General features: G+C 34.6%; 1 protein-coding gene across 4 annotated transcripts in view; it reads left to right on the forward strand.

Moving 5' to 3' along the window:
- The first annotated feature begins 398 nt into the window (after positions 1-398).
- pld1a (phospholipase D1a) overlaps positions 399-20069 on the forward strand; it is a 50975-nt gene continuing 31304 nt past the window's right edge. Inside the window, exons 1-5 of one of the 4 annotated variants that reach the window (XM_051133131.1) lie at positions 399-496; positions 12353-12535; positions 16689-16858; positions 16934-17076; positions 19949-20060. In XM_051133131.1, coding sequence (XP_050989088.1) covers positions 12439-12535; positions 16689-16858; positions 16934-17076; positions 19949-20060 — 522 coding nt within the window. In that variant the 5' untranslated portion in view covers positions 399-496; positions 12353-12438. Of the gene's footprint in view, positions 497-4858; positions 5022-12352; positions 12536-16688; positions 16859-16933; positions 17077-19948; positions 20061-20069 lie in introns of those variants that run through there. The other 3 variants (XM_051133113.1, XM_051133121.1, XM_051133139.1) reach the window with 3 other exon arrangements.

The raw sequence follows: 20069 nt of genomic DNA on the forward strand, positions 1-20069 counted from the left end.
GCGTGTGAGCCCTAAACGACATAGTCCAATAATGAATGATATTTTTATTTTTCTAGTCAAACGTTTTCGTCTAACAAATTAACGTTATGAATCCGTGTTATGGCTCTTTTATAGATTAATTTTAAAAACGAAGTCACATTAAATGCAAATTGTAGTAAATGCATGTAGTTCGTTTTGAACAAGATTTAAATAGCTTTCGATGCGTTTCTATGACTTCATATCTTTAAAATATTTAATCTTTTTCTCGCACTCTTGCTTGTAAATAAATAAACAGATTCAAAGCAGAAATGCATCTCAAATGAGATTTTGATGTTGACTGAATATTGTGGGGAAGAGAATTTAGGCAGAGATCATTAACCAGTTTTATGACTGGAAAGGACTGATCTGCTGCTATTCAGCTGCTTTTGAGCATTCAGTAAACTGCCAGCATCAGTGTGTAGAACAACTAACCTGCTAGCCTGCAGCTACACATTTAATTACTGATTGGATAACAGAGGTAATTTCTTTTCTTTTCTTTCTTTCTTATTAGTGTCTGAGTAACTCAGCTTATACTCTCTCTTCTAGGTTATCTAGTGATACTTTATTTTGCTGTAAAGTTACTTTGCAACGATATGTATCGTGAAACCCTGGTGAAAAAAACAGCATATGCTGGTAGGTATGTTTTGGTGCTGGTTTAAGCTGGTCCTTTGCTGGTTTATGCTGGTCCTTGACCAGCAACGTGACCAGCATAAACCAGCAAATGACCAGCTTAACCCAGCAAAGGACCAACTTAAACTAGCATCAAAACATACCTAACCAGCATATACAGTTTTTTTTTTCACCAGGGAAGGCACTATACAAATAAATTTGAATTGAATTGAATTGAATAGTGATAGACGCAAGGTATTCAGTGTTACAGTTTGTGGATTTTTTGTGTATAAATGTATGTAATGTGTAACTATGTGTTTTAACGTGATTTAAACCAGTGAAGTTGTTGTTGCTTTAAGGTCAAGGTGTGGTGTTTTAGTGGCCTCTGGTCAAAGTCTCCAACTATATTGGTTTTCTTCCCCAATCTCAGTACATCAACAGTGTCATTTACAGTAATATTTCACCCACTGACTAAGCGATCACAATCAACACAATCTTTATAACCCAGGGCAATGAGAGGCTTGAGAGGAAGTATAGATCCAATCATAGCTATATATGCTAGTTTTATCTGATGCCCTTTAGAAGGGAGTTGAGGCACATAAATGACTGAGAAGGCAAACATCCTGCCTTTCAGATACTTGATGGCTTGCTTGTATCCACACATATCAACGTGGTTAGCATGGAATGAAGTTTCAGGACAGAGAAATAGTTTTTCTAATACTGTCCACTAGAGGGCAAGAGCGCTGTATGTATTACTGTTCTGACCCTTCAGGGTTGAGTAAAAGTATGATGCATTATAATGTAGTTGGATGTAATATCATGTGGTACATATAATATCAAGTTTTTAAGCTAAATTATTGGTCCACTGTTGTCTTTAATGGTCTATTTAAACATTTTTACATTTCAAAACATAGTTTAAACTCCAGGAAATGATAATCCTGAGTTTAAACGGACAGTTCACACGAAAAATTATGCCATCATTTACTCAGGCTTCACTAACTCTAAACCTGAACAATGTTGGTAACCAAACATTTGATGGTAGCCATTGATTTCTTTTTTTTTTTTCCTTAATATGAAAGTAAATGGCTACCATCAAATGTTTGGTTACAACATTCTTCAGAATATCTTCTTTTGTGCTCAACAGAAGAAATAAACTCAGGTAAGCTACAGGTTTGAAACACCTTGAGGGTGAGTAAATGACAGAATTTTCATTTTTGGGTGAGCTATATCTTTAAGTTATCGTTGTGTTGTCAGAGGTTTAGAGTTAGTGCAGTGTGGTTACTTGTGGATGGGTTGATGTGACAGTAACAAAATTAGTTGCCATTACAAGCCATTAAACTCTGTCACTTTTCTCTTAATCTCTGTTCTTCTTACATTGCACTGTCTCTCTTGATTTCTTACCTCGCTTTTCCTCATGCACTTGAGGCTCTGCGGTTGAGCTGATATTGTTTTGGGTGTGTGAGAAAGACAGAGATGTTTGCTCGCTGCTGTGATAAATGGCAATGCCTGCCATTTGAGCAAAGGTATGGCCGCTCTGGCACACCCTGCCGTGGTAATTATTACAGACTCCACAGACCAGAGGTCCTGCGTCAGACAAGGCGGAAAATTGAAAATATAAATGATTTATGGTGCTCAGAAGTCTATCTTTTCCTCTGTCTTTGTTGTTGGCCACAAAGCGTCAGATACGCTGGGACGTCCTTTAGTGTGGCGTCTTGCTCTTGTTCTTCAGTGATTAATCCATTTAGACACAGTGGAGTGGAACTCTGTTCACCATAGAAAATAGATGGATTGTTGGAGAGGAAGGGCTTCAGGAAAGTGCTTGCAGCTTGTTTGAAGAGCAGAACAAACTGCTCCAAGGGTAAACTGTGGCCCTGACTGCTGAGCAGCCTGGAGATAAGTTGTTTTGACATTTCCACCTCTGAATCTTGGAAATGTTGGTTGTCATTTTAACATCCTGCAGCTGCAGCGACGTCAGAGCTCTTGCATGCATGAGACCTACAGTACTTTACACAGCTGTTACTGTAAGAATAATGATTGCCTAACATAACTGTTGTTATGCAAAACCAGCTAAATCCAACTGACATATTTCTTTAATATTAGCATTTGTTTCTGGCTACTTTGTATATGTTTTTATGTAAGTACTGGTACTTCTGATTGGGCTGAGGCTGGAATTTTAGCGAGTTTGAAGAAAATGTATTTGATGGGTGTATAATATGTGTCGAGAGCATTCACTCAGTATCATCTCATTTTTATGAAGATAAATGAAGAGTTCAGATGCAAAACCAGCTAAAAGCCATCTCGGTCAAAAATGAGATAATGATACTGAGTGAATGCTCTCAACACATATTAAACATCCATCAAATACATTTTCTTCAAACTCGCTAAAATACCAGCCTCAGCCCAATCAGAAGTACTGGTACTTACATAGAAACCCATACATCTGAGCCTGATAAAAATGCATTTTTAAAGAAAGACGTCAGATGGATTCAGCTGGTAAAAACCTAAAGAACGTAAAGAAATGTATAATATTACAAAAGATTTCTGATTTTTGAACTTTTATTCATCAAAGAATCCAAAAAAAAGTACAGCTGAGGTCAAAAGTTTATATCCCTGTTTCAGAATCATTAAAAATGTTAATTATTTTACCAAAATAAAAGGGATCATAAAAAATGCATGTTATTGTTTATTTATTACTGACCTGAATAAGATATTTCACATAAAAGATGGTTACATATAATTCACAAGAGAAAAAAATGAATTTATTAAAATTACCCCGTTCAAAAGTTTACATCCTCTTGATTCTTAATAATGTTGAATGATCAACAGCTCGGCTGTGTATATTTGTTTAGTGATAGTTGTTCACAAGTCCCTTGTTTTTCCTGAACAGTTAAACTGCCTGCTGTTCTTCAGAAAAATCCTTCAGGTCCCACAAATTCTTTGGTTTTCCAGCATTTTTATGTATTTGAACCCTTTCCAACAATGACTGTATGATTTTAAGATCCATCTTTTCACACTGAGGACAACTGAGGGACTCATATGAAACTATTACAGAAGATTCAAACACTCACTGATGCTTCAGAAGGAAACATGATGCATTAAGAGCCGGGGGGTGAAAACTTTTTGAATTTGAAGATCAGGGTAAATTTAACTTATTTTGTCTTCTGGGAAACATGTAAGTATCTTCTGTAGCCTCTGAAGGGCAGTACTAAATGAAAAAATATGATTTTTACGCAAAATAAGAAAAATGTACACATCTTCATTCTGTTCAAAAGTTTTCACCCCCTGGCTCTTAATGCATGTTTTTTTTTTCTTTTGGGGCATCAGTGAGTGTTTGAACCTTCTGTACACAACAATACTGGAAAACCAAAGAATTTGTGGGACCTGAAGTATTTTTCTGAAGAACAGTGGGTAGTTAAGCTAGACAAACAAGGGACTCATGAACAACTATCACTAAACAAAAATAGGTAAGAGCACAGTATTAAGAATCAGGGGGATGTAAACTTTTGAACCGATTCATTTTTATACATTCAGCTATTATTTTGTGAACTATATGTAAACATATTTTATGTGAAATATCTTATTCAGGTCAGTACTAAATAAAAATAACATGCATTTTGTATGTTCCCTCTTCATTTTAATAATGGTTTTAACATTAATTAAAGAAATATTTCCTGAGCACCAAATCAGCATATTATAATGATCATGTGACACTGAAGACTGGAATAATGGCTGCTGAAAAGTCATCTTTGACATCACAGGTAAACATGCTAAAACGTTTTAAAATAGATAACAGTTATGTTAAATTGTAATATTTTCGTAACTATATTTTGATCAAATAAACTCAACCTTTGTTAGAATAAATAACTAAATAAACTTCTTTAAAAAACATTAAACAACTGTTGAATGGAAGTGTGTGTATATTTGTTTACACATCTATCCATTCATCCATTTTCCAAACCACTTGAATTTTGATTTTGAAAAATCTACAAAATTTGAACAAAAGTCTCCATTTGGTTGTAGTTCAAACTCATTGATATCCAGGAGAAACAACTGATCCATTATAGACGTCTCTCTTTTGCTGCTTCTGTCCCATGGGAAGATATCAGTCAATCTAAATGCACTTAACAGCTGAGTAGAGGAGGAGCATGCTGTGTCTTGCTGCACTTGATTGGCTGGGTATCTATGACTGACACTTCAGAACTCAGGAAAGGCCCCGCCCCCTTCAAACACATTGGCCTATGTCTGTCCTCTCCACTGCCCTCATGTTTAGTCTCTTTGGAGTAACAGAAAGGGAGAGAGACTGTTTTATCGCTGCAAAAGTATGACTTAGTCTTTCATTGTTGTGGGAGTCAAACAGCTGATTTATCATGTGGGAATCACGTCTACCAAGGCAGGTCAGTAAAACTTTGTGCTGTTTATTGTTTCCTGCTCTGTTTCAAACTTGTGTCTCAGCTTGCAGGGAGTGAAGACTTGGAAATTTCTAGCAACAGTTCTGGTTGTGTGTATGTGTGTGTTTAATTGTGAAATGTGAAAGTCTTTCTGGTGCCGATATGTCTTGGTTCCTGTCTCACCCCAGTGTGAGAGGCTTTTGTATCCGTGGTGGAATGTGTGACCAGTGCACAAGAGAGGAAATCAACTTGCTCATGCTCAGGCTCCAAAATCCCTCTCTTGTTTTTTCAGCTGTACTCACAGGCAGGAATACAGTACACTACAATTGAATGAATTTCATTTGAACTCAATTTACTATAAACAATAATACAGTACACCCTTCATTCTGACACTTTCTCAGCTTTGGCTAGTTGTATTTAACTAGCTTGTGTTTTAAATGTCACTCTGTTGTTTGCTTATCTCTTATACTTCACTCATGTTATTCATTAATCAGAACACAACAGACTTCTGACCCTGGGAACTTCATGGTATCACGGACACGCCTCACAGACAGACGTGTATAAAGGCACATAATAGAACAACTTTAATGTTTTTTTGTTTGGTGAATAACCACCTGTCATAAATTGCAATCAGGTGCAAAGTGCATGCTTTCTAGGAACAGACTTTTTCAACAGGATTAACAGTCCAACAAGTTGGCAAAGACTTTTTAAACTTACATGGAGACTCTTTCCCACAAGAACTCCTACAAAATCCATGTTAATATTAAACATGAGTAAATTGCTTTTGTTGGTGGCAGCCTCTGTTTAAAATACTAACATGAAGCTATGATGATATCTGCTTTTAAAGTGAGTTCGCAGTAATTTAATCCACAAAGCTTCACAATTTACAACGACAGTGCTAAAAAGTTCCCACAGTTCTTTAGTTGTATGCGTGCCCCAACACACACAAGTGATTCAGGGGTCTAAAACATAGTTTCTTGTAAAGCTCTAACGTACGTGGTTGCATAATATTTTTTGTTGTCTCCTCCCAAATTTACTGAGCCTTGTCTCCATGACGAATTGCAATGGGCAGGAACTTGTTGGCAGGAAGCAACAGCTGATATCCCATCCACAGCGTGCAAAAGAAAAGAACATTCTGACGTTTCATCCCCCCTTATTATCTATGTGTTGCTGTAGTGTAGTACACAAAATAGCACTGATGTTAAACAGGTTTCTTCAGAAGGATGGATTAGTATACTGCAAAAAGTAACTTTTACATTATTTTCGAATAAAAAAATCGCAATATTACTTCAAGTACATTTTTTTTGTTTTGTAGAAAGGTAGAAATAGAAAGATAACAGAAAGTGCTCTTAAAGGGATAGTTCACCCAAAAATGTAAATTCCGTCATTGATTACTCACCCTCATGTCGTTCCAAACTTGTACGACCTTTGTTCATCGTCAGAACACAAATTAAGATATTTTTGATGAAATCAGAGAGCTTTTTGACCCTGCACAGACAACAACGCAAATGACATGTTCAAGGCCCAGAAAGGCAGTAAGGACATTGTTAAAATAGTCCATGTGACGTCAGTGGTTCAAATGTAATTTTATGAAGCTACAAGAATACTTTTTGTGCACAAACCTTTTGTGTACCATGACACATCTGTGTGATACTGCTGACGCAGGAGTCAGCGTTCTGATGTAGAATGTCCATCTCTCTTAGCTAAAACTGGACACATGGACTATTTTAACAATGTCCTTACTACCTTTAAGGGCATTCCATGTGGTAGTTGTGTTGCTGTCTGTGCAGGGTCAGAAAGCTCTCGGCTTTCATCAAAAATATCTTCATTTGTGTTTCAAAGTTGAACGAAGGTCTTACAGGTTCTGAACGACATGAAGGTGAGAAAATCATGACGGAATTTTCATTTTTGGATGTACTATCCCTTTATCCCTCACTGTACTGTGCAGTTATTTTCTACAGTTCACTGCACAGTCTGTCCTGTTTTAGATCATTTACATCAAGATTTGTTTATTAAGAGGTGCATAGAGCCTAAAAGTTCCTGTGTTTTTCTTGTGTTTGGAGCTTATTTTTTATCTTTTGTCTTGTTTTAATTTGCTTCAGTTCAAACACATCTCTGAGACTGCTGCTGGACAAACATATTGCACATGGACAAACTGAAATCAAGTCACCTATTTCTATAATGCTAATACAATACAGATTGTTAAACAGGAAAGACCAAAATCAGGAAACTAAAGGTATGGAGACAGTTCAGGTTCTGCTGTAAAAGACAACAGTGCCCTTATTTAGCTTATATCCATTCAGATAAGATAATCAATCCGCTATAAGCATTAAGTAGTTCTTTGAAAGGCAGCAATGTTGATGTACCAGTGTCGATGCTGGAAGATACAACTCTGCTGTACCTCTACAGAAAACATTAGTGCCATCATCCACTTTAATTCATTTCAAGTTTTGTTCTCATCCGGTGGTGTTGGTCAATGTGGTCATATTGAGAAAATACTGAAAGCTATGCCTTTCAGACCCCAACTAAAGAAGCCAGATGGCAAACTATTCCGTGTGGAGAAGTAAATGCTAGTTCCCATCATTTTAAATGGCAGCTTAGCATGATTGTATGTTTGGCTGCTTTGAAATTGAGTATGTTTTGGATTTAAATAGATTTTCTTTCCAGCATATGAGGAATTAGTCTTTATCTTTAGCTTTATCTGTAAAGTCACATGTACGTATATATCAGTAAACATTAAATACTGTACACACACCTTTACCCAGGAATGCCCCAGTCTGAGATTGTAGCTCCTGGGCTGGATGATATCAGAAGAATCATAAAAATGCCAGATTGTGCCAATGGTGTGATAGTTGCCAGGTATGATTTACTGCTTCTCTTTGACCTGTGCACCTCTTTAAAGCTGGCTCTAAAGGTCAGTGCACAGGTGGGAGACATGCATGAGATAACACAGTCATAAACGTTCACCCACGCAGAGAGAATGAATGAGTCCTTCCATTAGGAACCTCTTCCAGTGCTTCTATTGTTTAGAACTACCCACTAGTTAGACAGTCCTGTATATTTATAGTAAACACAGGCCACCACAGACAATGAATTAAAGCCAAAACGATGTATTTCTGAGTGAAATGTAGAGCTGCAGTCGATTAGATTGGGAGAATAGAACATTGGAGTTTAGTGCCAGAATGGAGAGAGATTATAATTCATTTTTATTAATGAGTTTGCTAGAAAAAGAGTATTTAATTAAAATTTATTCCTGTCATTTTAAAATCTTTAAAGCTTTTTTTGGGCTTTTTTATGCCTTTATTTGGACAGGACAGTGTAGATAAGACAGGAAAGCATTGGGTAAAGAGAGAGGGGAGTGGGATCGGCAAAAATGAACTGTTACACTGAATGACATTTTCTGCAAATATATGATAGATTTTTTTTTTTTTTTTTTTTGCTCAGAAAAAAATAAACTAAACGGGTTAAATCCTCATGTATGGGGGAAAAACTAAATGTAAAACTGTATTCAACTTTTATGCTCGAAAACCCCTTTCCATCTTTGACTCTTTTATGTAACCCGAGTGGTTAAGTGATGTCAGTGGAAAAGAGAAGTCATCTCAGAGGAAAAGTGAGTTATTATATTGCGATTTTAATAATACATTGACAAGCAGTATGCAGCGATCAGGATAGCAGGAACATTAAACAAGGAAAACAGAATCCCAGTATTATGTTGACTTGGAGAAATAAAGAATGTCTAGACTGATATCTTCTGTGAACGATGAAAAGAATTTGCAATATAAATATTGTGAGAATGTTTTAAAACATACCAATCTCTTTGTTTTTTCAAATACATTTAATGACTCTCAATCCCCTGTGAGTGAGAATTAAAGGACCAAAAGTTTGTTTCTCTGACTTAAGCAGAAGCTTCCAAAAGTAGTTTGACTGGAAAAGCTGACATCATATGGAGTTCAGATCATAGAGTTGCCAAAGAGCCACACCTCACCGTTAGACTTACGTAAGATGGTAAGTTCAAACGTTTCAGACTCTCTCTAGCACACATTATTCCTCTTTCACACATTATGGTCATTAAGCGCTCCGAGTGAATAGACCAGCCAGTATCTACACGCTGCAGCCCATCGCAACCAACCAATGGGAGGAGAAAATGTTCCATTATGTTTAATAGAAGGTTTTGTGGGGTAGTTATAGAGCGAACATGCACTTGGCAGCAAAATTACTGCAGTCTAAAGGAATCAACTAGAGTCTTTGTGAGAGAAATCCATAGAGGAGCTCTGTGTTTCCTCTTATTTGCTTTAATAATGACATTTTTGTTTTAACAACACAAATGTCGACTTTGTGAATAGTTTGAAATAGAGTTAGTGGTTACAGTTAGTTTTACCAAACTTGCGGCTGTGTGAATTGTACAACTCAGCTGCAGAGTTTCAGCAGTTTTTCTATCAGTTCTTCCACTGTCGTTAATTCTTTTTCTTTTGTACTTTATATCCTGTTGCTCCATTATGTTTCCTTCACATACTGTGTGAAATGTTTTACTTTAGACCTAAAACCCACATCTGTGATGATCGACCTATTAAAGCTCTTCTCTATTTTGCCGCACATCCATCATTAACTGTGTTGGCGATGACTTTGCAATACGTTTAATGGCTTCGGTGGCTTACGATCACTCTGTTGTGGCATCATCTTACCTTCCACTTCATGGCCCACTGTACCTGTATTTATAGTTTCACATAGGTCACCAATCCTGTCATTTACCCTTCACAGATCTGAATTTATATTCTTTTTTTTTTTTTGACAAATTAATAGTAGAGGAATATTAAAGGCATGAACAATGAACAGCTTCTTGGATTTTGTATTTCTGTGAAAGCAGTTATCAATGCGATTTGAGTACTGTTTTGGGGTTTGGGGATTTTTGTTGGATTTACTCCCAGATATATTTAGGAAACAAGATGTGATTTCTATTTTAATAGTTTTTTTTTTGTGAGAGAATGACACTGATGTAATCTTGCGTGTATTATTAGATTCATTTTGACTGGAGGGATTCCATACTCCACAGGAGAAGACATTTGACCTCTGACCTTTGGCCTGACTGAAAAAGGAAATGTTTTAAATAGAAATTAGCAAACTAAGGATTTAATGTTTGTCTAGCTAGCTTGGTTTATATAATATGTAATATGTTATATAATATATAAGATGTCTCTGATGCTCAGTTAGGCTGCATTTACTTGATCAAAAATATAGTAAAAACAATAATATTGTGATTTACAGTGTTGGGGAGTAGCTAGTTACATGTAATGAGTTATGCAATTTAATTACAAAATAAACATAACTGTATGAACAAATTTTGAATTTACATTACAGTTACTTGACAGTTACAAAGGGGGTTAGATATAAATATTTTAACATGCAAGATTTTTTTTTTTTTTATTTTTTTTTTTCCCAAATTGCATTTACTGTTTCAGGAGTTTAAGACAGAATAGGACACATGCTTATACAATAACTTTTTTTTTTCTATTTGGGTTTATATATATGCTTTATTTTTTTTAAGATTGACTGGTTTTTCCAAGGCATTGTTAGATGCCAGTGTTTCCTGTCATAGCAATGCAAAAGCTTTTAAACTATATCATATGATTTTAAGTCAGTATTTAACCTCAAAATGATCTTGAAGTAAAAAAGAGGTGCTAAAGCCTGATTTTGTGGTCGCTGTGCTTTAAAAACAAATTATTATAAACTTTAGGATTTTCAGGATTTTGAAAATCTGACAGTAAATCTGTCCAGAAGTTTTGGACACTAAGATTTCTAATGTTTTTTTTTTTTTTTTTTTGAAGTAGTCTCTTCTGCTCACCAAGCCTGCATTTATTTGATCCAAAGTACAGCAAAAACAGAAGCATTTTGAAATATTTTTACTATTTAAAATAACTGTTTTCTATTTGAATATATTTTAAAATGTAATTTATTCCTGTGATTTTAAAGCTGAATTTTTTGCATCACTACTCCAGTCACATGATCCTTCGGAAATCATTCTAATATTACGATTTGCTGCTCCAAAAACATTTATTATTATTATTATTATTATTATTATTATTATTATTATTATTATGTTGAAAACAGCTGAGCAGATTTTTTCCGGTTTCTTTGATGAATAGAAAGTTCAGAAGAAGATTATTTATCTGAAATGGAAATCTTTTATAACATTATACACGTCTATATCGTCACTTTTGATCAGTTTGAAGCATCCTTGCTAAATTAAAGTGTTAATTTCTGTAATTTCTCCACGAAAAAAAAAATCACTCCAAGCTTTTGAATGTAAGCTTTATTTTAAAATTCATCTTTCTGTTCATCAAAGAATCCTAAAAATATGTACTCAACTGTTTTAAATATTGATAATAATAAAAATGTTTCTTGAACAGCAAATCAGCATATTAGAATGATTTCTGAAGGATCGTGTGATGTGTAAGATAGGAGTAATGATGCTGAAAATGTAGCTTTGATCACAGGAAAAAAATACATTTTAAAATATATTCAAACAGAAAGCAGTTATTTTAAATGGTAAACCTATTTCACAATATTACTGCTTTTGCTGTATTTTGGATCAAATGCAGGCTTGGTAAGCAGAAGAGAATTCTTTAAAAACATTAAAAATCTTACTGTTCAAAAACTTGCTGAATGCATTTGTTGAAGAAAATTGTCTATAAAAAATAATGTGATGTAATTACAAAGCTTTTTAAGACTGAAGAATATTTGATTTATGATGCTGCACAAATGGACCAAGCACAATGCAAGCATGGCGCACACATGTTAATTTCGGAATGAAAAAAGGATATGAAAAAGACATTGGTGACTAACAACTAATCAAAGCTAATTAGATTAGAGCTGGTTTTGCTGTAGGCCTCAGAATTTAAATTGGACATCAAGTGGGCATACAACAAAATACTGGAGTTGTTTATCATACAAAACTGAATTTCAATATTTTATGCTCTTGGCAGCCAATTGTCATTGGCACAGTCCAACTTTATCCACTCTGCTAGTGAATCAGTATATAATATTCATGATTTTCAAGGATGAGTGCATGTCACGCAACCTGTCTGTGATGGAATCTACCTAATTTGAATAGCTTCTGCCAAGTCACAGATGTGTCTGAGCTAAAACTTTTCTCCTTTCCTCTTTAAAAGTTGCATACATATTTAGCCTGCTATCCTAATTATGTCAAATTGTGATCATTTGGTTAATTACATTTTAATTTGGGTGTATTTAGTAGCCTATTGTTTTTTTTTCCCTTACTGGAGTAGTCGAGAACTATTGCTACAGAGTATTGACTTAGATTTGTGGTTTGTGTGTTCAAGCAGGCAGTGCTGGAACTTCAGACTGACGAGTGTTGAACATGCTTCAATGAGCCCTTAAGAAGTAACTCAATCTGATAAAAGCAAACATGAGTGACACGGTGGAGAACCTGGACACCAGAGATCTGGGGTTCTCAGATGGTGAGGATGAACCTGAAGAGGTGGACTCAGAGTTCAACCCCTCAGGTAAGTGATAATAATAGCACATTTTTTTTAAAGATTGATTTTTGGCTTTTTTATGCCTTTATTTAGATAGGACAGTGTAGATTAGCGTTTCTCAACGGGGGCGTTCGGACAGCATCGGGGGGCGCTGGAAGCGATATTTTTGAAAGGGGGGCGTTGAGCTGTTCCTGGGGGGCGTTTGGTCAAGACTAGTTTACACCAAAAATGTATGAGCTGAAACTAAAAGGTCTGCCACATCCTAACGCTTTCTTTACTGGATACATCAAAACGCACTTTCTATATCTATTTTTCAACTTGTCGGTAGCGCAGGCGCGTTGAATCCCGCAGGCAGAAATAGCATCCGTTTACTGTAGCGCTCGCGCTCGGTTGTTACTGAAGGACTGATTATAACGGGATCGATGTGGTTTAACAGTGTAGAATTTTCCCATAGTAGAAGTGGTGTTCGCTACTAGTTTACACCAATACTCCTGCTCCTAGACTGTGTATCATTTTCTTAGCAACGACTTCAGTACTTTAGTGTTTGCTTGACTTTCTGTAGCGCAGCTGCTGCGTCAAAACAATAGCAAGCATTTAGACATTTTAGAAAAATTAATATTAATACTTTTTGTTTGCTGATTGGCTGCAGTTGGTTTGAATACCACATTTCTAAAGAGTTTATTCAAAGCTCACAAATATAGCCTTATTTATATCCACGTTTTGCTTCTAATGATAATGATACTTCAAATGATAAATCAAAAATGTGATGAATGCCATGTGCCATTTAATGACATTAAAAAATTAAATTATGTATGTGCTGTTTTAAGGGTTAAGATACATGCTTTCAAAACGGGCCTATATATTATAAATAAAATATAGCCTAAAAAGGTCAGTATGATTTGTTAATGGGTTCACAAAAAAGGTTGCATTTGTTTGTTTAAAAAAAACAGCCTACGTTAAAAACAGTAAATCTACCATTTAAAAAAAAAAAACTTTTTATTTGAACATATTTTAAAATGTGTTCTCTTCTCATGCTAAGCCACAGTATATTACTACAGCTTTCAATGTCACGTGATCTTTCAGAAATTATGCTGACAGTTGCTTAAGAAACACTTCTTATTATTATAGCTGGCACAACACACTGACAAAAAAAGGAAGATTTGAAATTTAGTTGACTATACAAATCCAATGTTTTCCAACTTAGTTTTATTTTGTTAATATAAACAAATTTTAAGTCATGATCCAGCTTTGCTTGCGAAGACTGAGAAGCTCCATTTATAGCCAAACATGATTCCCTCACCTATTACCAATTCACCTGCTTATTGTGTTTCAAAGCAGTTTATTTGGTTATTCTATAACCTTTTCACTTTTATTTTGCCTCTGTCCCAACTTTTTTGGAGTGGGATGCATACTTCAAATAAATAAATAAAAAAATATTTTATAAATAAATGTGTTTATATTTACAAAATACATTTAAGTTGGTCAGTGAAAACTTTGGAAATTTTTTCTTTGTACTTTTGTCAATTAAATAAAAGTTAAATAGAATGAACAAATTACAGATTTGATCATTTTACAAAATGTCCCAACTTTTCTAGAATTAGGATTGTACTTAGTTTTAAGTAAACTTTGAAATATTCTCACAAAATCTATGAAATATAGTAAAGTAGTAAATATAAAGTAAAGTAAAGTAAAGTAAAGCATGAGTAAATGTGGTATTTACTCACCAAAATAACAGTATCCACTATGTCATTTTTATTTAGTCTTTTTAAATTTGGGGCAACAAGATATATCCGCATCTCAACAACACTGAAGCTGTAGCAATGAAAACCACCAACATGCTTAAAAACTCTGTAAATGAATGTTATTTTAAAATAATTTACTCTAAAAAAAAGTACTTCACTGTCTTTTTTGATCAATTCAATGCATTCTTGAAATAAAGTAATTTCCTGAAAATCATAATGACCCCATACATTTGAATTACTGTAAATATAATAACAGTCCTCATTATAAACAAAAACATAAATAATAATAATCAACTTCAATATTCAGTGAGGTCATTTAGACTACGATTTATTTGATGGGGGGTGATGAGGGACGTGGATAATGGGTAGGGGGGCGCTGGCCCAAAAAAGGTTGAGAACCACTGGTGTAGATGGACAGAAAGCAGATTAGGGGTGTGCAATTTATATCGTCTGCGATAGTATCGTAATTGTTGTTTTAACGTTGTTAAAATCATTAGAAATGTGATAATGATTTTTCGATACGATTCCTGACTAAAATATCACGATATCACCACTGAACCGATACTACAAAACAACATAGAACAACAGGAGAAGTAATTGAATAATAGATGATCCAAATGGAGATTATAGTTATTTTATCTATTAAAACATAGCATTTCATCCCCCCCTTAAAAAAATAAATAAATAAATAAAAAAATAATAATCACATGCCAGTGCCACTACACAGGATTATGGTGAGTACAGGTATATAGATCTTTGCTATATTGGTAAGTTAGCTTAAAGGATAAAGCCGAATCTTATTTCATGATATAGTAATTTTATTTCACAACAACAATTTAGATCATGACATAGTCATTTTTGTTATTTTATCTTTGTTATTAATAATAAGACACAAATAAAATAAAGAGGGCCCTATGTAATCTGTTTTATTTTTTTCCTAAATTCCATTTGAATTTTTCTAGACTCTATTTTAGTGGTTGCATTAAAAAAAAAAAAAAATTAGCATGCCTAATTAATTGAAATCATAAAACTGACAGAATTTAAAAGGAATTTATTAAAAGCTTTGAAAATATGTTTTATTATTTTTCTCAAATTCAGTTTTGTTTGTGAATCTCTGTGTTCCATCAATTTTCTGGATTCTACTTTAATCGTTTCATTACATTTTTATAATCGAAAGCATGTCTAATGAATATATAAAAAATAATTACATTTGATAAAGAATAAATTCGTTACAGGCTATCAGAAATACTGTGTTGTGTATTTACAATTTTCTGGTAAATAAATTCTGGTAAATATTTTTTCTGGTAAATACTCCTTAAACATTGATTTAATAATATTTTTTAGTAGTAGCAGTAGTAGTAGTAGTACTATCTTTACATTAAGTAATATATTATCATTATATGATGATAGTTTTCCGCAAAAGAAACGGCAAAGTGCTCATGAAGTGACTCTCAGAGCAGTTCTAGAGATTATGTTGATGTGTTCATGTACTCATATATTGAGGCGGCGGAGGCTAAAAACACCACGAGCGTCACGCGTATGTGTGTAGTAAACAAAACAGCCTCTGCACCATTCACTAACACAGACACGCAGAAATACGGCTCTTATTAAAATGCATTCTTAAAGTACCGGTACTAGTAAATGCGGATTCATACCGTTTTTAAAAGCAGCGATACTTTTTAAGTAGCGGTATATCGTGCAACACTACTTCAGATGCAGCTTCTGCGTTTCTTTTGCATTGCAAAGACGAATTTTGTTGATACTGATGTAATTTGCTTGGTAACAGCCAATATGTAAGAATTTGACTCAAAAAGATAATGCACACTTTTTGAAAAAATGGGTTTTTTAAAAGTTGAGAAAGGTGAAAAAAAAAACAGCATATGCTGGTAGGTATGTTTTGATGTTGGTTTAAGCTGGTCCTTAGCTGTTTTTTTCACCAGGGAACTTATTGGAAAAGACTCATTTCTATCAGTGTGAACTGACCACCAAACAGAATATGAAGAATATCAAAAAATTTAGGAGTCAGCTGTCCGTGGTAGTCCTTAAGACACTCAACAAAATATCTTCTAATTATAGTTACTGATAACTATATATTTTTTGGTCAATATCGCACACTCCTAGTTTGCATCATTGATTCAGTAATTTTCCTATATTATTGTGAAGCTGCTTTGAAACAATCTGTATTGTATAAAGCACTGTTTAAACAAAGCTGACTCTTCTAATTTCAAAATGACTGGATATAAGTTAGATTTGAGGAACAGGATTTATTTTGCCAGAGAGGAAGTGATAAAGGGTCTAATAAAGACATCTGGACGTGTGTTAAAGGTGTGAGGACAACCGTAACATGATGCAGCATGTCACAAACGAGTATTCAGCGCACACACCGGAGCTCACATTCCCTATAGGCATTCCTCAGTCAACCCTGTCTTTTCTTACAGGAGTATCTCGTATCCCATTCTCTGCTGTGTACAAGACTGTTGGCTTTAAAGAGACAGAAGCGCAGGTCTATTTGACCGCGGCCCCAATCACCACCAAGATCCTAGAAGTGGAACGCTTCACCAGGGCCCCGGACCGCTTCAACGTGTCCAAACAGAGGAGCGTGTCCAAGGTCGGTGAAACACGTGATAGTTAAAAGCAATGGTTGAAAGATGCCATAGATCTCACATCACTGCTGTGTTCACAGGCGATGCCAGCCGTGTTTAAGATAGAGCTCAAACATGGGAACTTCACTTGGGTAGTCAAGAGAAAAGAGAAGCACTTTATGGAGCTGCACAGAGAGCTTCTGCGATATAAGACTCTCATGAGGATCCCACTGCCCACCCGAAGGTTAGACCCTTGCCCTACAGATAAACTTACACAGGGATCCTTTACACCTGGTATGCAGTTGATCATGGCACCTAATACAAAACATTTTATATTACGTGTATTATGTTGTATCTGTTGTATATGACGTGACAGCACACAAACCACTCGGAAACTCATGTGACTGTCACATTTGTATTGTCAACACTACATGCACAGTGGACACCATAAAAGGCAGAAACATGTTTTAAAGTTTAAAATTGAAAATAACTATCTGATCGAAGGCGTTGGAAAAGTCCATACAATTTCACAGAACATTATAAGTATCCTTCAGATAAAAGTGGCTTGATGAATTATATAAAGTAATTAATCAAATTAAATTTAAGATTAAAATTAATGTCTGTGCTTTTTTTACTGTGTGTTTCATCATTATACAGTTACACAGTGATATAATGAATCATTTGACTTAAATTCAGAGACTTTGAGATGTGAAAATGAGTAGCGTTTTTTTTTTTTTGTCATAAACTATCATTTAAATGATTTAAGATTTTTAATGTTTTTTGTTTAAAGAATTTTTTTATGCTTCTTTTTTATTTTTTTTACTTTTTATTTATTAAAGAATCATGAAAAATGTTTCAGTTTCCAAGAAAATATTAAGCAGCATAAATGTTTTTAGCATTAATAATAAATAAACATATTAAAATGATTTCTGAAGGATCATGTGACAAGACTGAAGAAATGATGCTGTAAATTCAGCTTTGATACCAGGAATAAATGACATTTTAAAATACATTCACACAGAAATATATTTTACATTGAAATAATATATACATATATTTTACATTGAAATAATATATATATATATATATATATATATATATATACACTACTGTTCAAAAGTTTGGGGTCAGTAAGACTTGTAATAGCCTTTAAAGAAGTCTCTTATGCTCATCAAGGCTGCATTTATTTGATTAAAAATATAGAAAAAAAAACAGTAATATTGCAAAATGTTTTTACAATATAAAATAATGTTTTTTATTTTAACATACTTTAAAATAGAATTTATTCCTGTGATGAAAAGCTGAATTTTTATCAGCTGTTACTCCAGTCTTAAGTGTCACATGATCCTTCAGAAATCATTCTAATATGCGGATTTATTATTAGAATGATCAATGTTGGATAATATCAACAGTTGTGCTGCCAAATATTTTTTGGAACCTGTGATTTTTTTTTTATTTTTTTTTTCAGGATTCTTTCATGAATAACAAGTTTAAAAAGTACAGTGTTTATTCAAAATATAAATATTTTATAACAATGTAAATTATTTATTATTAACTTTTAATAAACTTTTAATTATTAACTTAATACATCCTTGGTGAATAAAAGTATTAATTTCTTAAAAAAAAAAAAAAAAGAAACAATAAAAATGTACTGACCCCAAACTTTTGAACGGTAGTGTTTATATATATATTTTCCTACTTTTTTTTCTGGAATAATGATGCTGAAAATTCAGCTTTTTCATTCAGTTTTACAATAAATTAATTATTTAAAATAAATTACAAATTTTGCGTCTTTAATTTATATTTATTTCAGCTTGTGTACTGATAAAGATGCTTTACATAATTTTTTGACTGTACTAAAGCATAAAAATACAATAACGTGGCGTCAGCGTGCGTGCTGTGTAAACACAACACCATGTCTGCAGTTGTGATCGTAAAAACAACAAACAAGCACTGCTCTACACTGCTCAAACCTCGTGTTTGAATAGCCAATAGCAAATTCTTTAAATATGAAAATGTACTTACAGGCTGTGAGTCAGAACTGCCAGACTGTCCTTGCAACGTTGGAATCGCCCCACTTTATAGTGTGCACAGCCGGCATTGTAGACTACTCTCTCAGGTTCAGGAAACAGTCCTCCGTAAAATGCGCTGCACCCACTCGAATATTTGCGTTGTACTGTTCTGGAACGTGTTGTAAATACAGCTTAACCACTGATGTTTAGTTGTGTGCTCATTTGCAAGGCCAAACAAAGTACTTTCGCTTTCGCAACGAAACACACAGCGTCTCCACAACATGGCGGCTGCAACAATATAACAGCGAGAATAAAAGTTACGCTGCCTTTCTTTGCATATACATTTGGGCGGTGTTATGCAAATCTTCCCACACCGTGACGTAGACATGTCAAGGCATGTTTGAATGAGCCGTTTTAGGAAGGCGTGGCTGAGTCTTACCTTTTATAAAGAATATCTCTTTGAGTTTGAGACTTTAATCTTTGCAACTTTACAGATCTTACATATGCACAAACGGCTTGTAACACTCCAAAGACAAAGGAAAACATGCAATCGCAACATATGACACTTTTAAGTTAAAACGTGAGAATTTGCCACTCATGATCTCAAAATTAGGACCTTTCTCTAATTTTTTACCTGGAAAAGCAGGTACTTTCTTGTTTCTTGCAGTACTTTCAGTTGGATCTCTTTGAGTAGCATTCTCTTCTCACGGTTCCTTTCAAGCGCTGTTTGAAAATCACTCCTGTTCACAAGTGGTCACAGGAGATGCGTTAGAGATACATGCCAGTGCTAAGCGGTAATGTGTCTCAACTGACCACTTGTGATTCAATGGCCCTAGACGGATCTTAATACCAGGTGTAAAGGATCAGTTACTCTTCTCATTCTTACAGAAGCTTTAATAATTCTCCCTTCCTCTACACACCTTTTCCCTGTTTTTGTTCTCCAAGTATTTATTTCTTTTTATTTTCTTTGTTTTCCAGTATTCTCTCTCTTCTTATCCCCATTCTTTCTTGTTCTCTTCTCAGATTTCATGGTTATTCATGAACTGTTTGGTTTTTATTCCCCTTTTTCTGTCTCACACTATGATATCTCTGTCTGTCTTTCAGCCATACGGAGAGAAGAAAAAGCATAAAGAGGAGCGAGGTGAGGCAGATGCCGGCACTGCCTCGGGGAGGTGGAGATGAGTTGGCGCGAGAGGAGCAAGTGTCTAGTCGGAGAGTGAGTCAC

This window comes from Labeo rohita, chromosome 2 (assembly GCF_022985175.1).
Source record: "Labeo rohita strain BAU-BD-2019 chromosome 2, IGBB_LRoh.1.0, whole genome shotgun sequence".
Taxonomy (NCBI): Eukaryota; Metazoa; Chordata; class Actinopteri; order Cypriniformes; family Cyprinidae; genus Labeo; species Labeo rohita.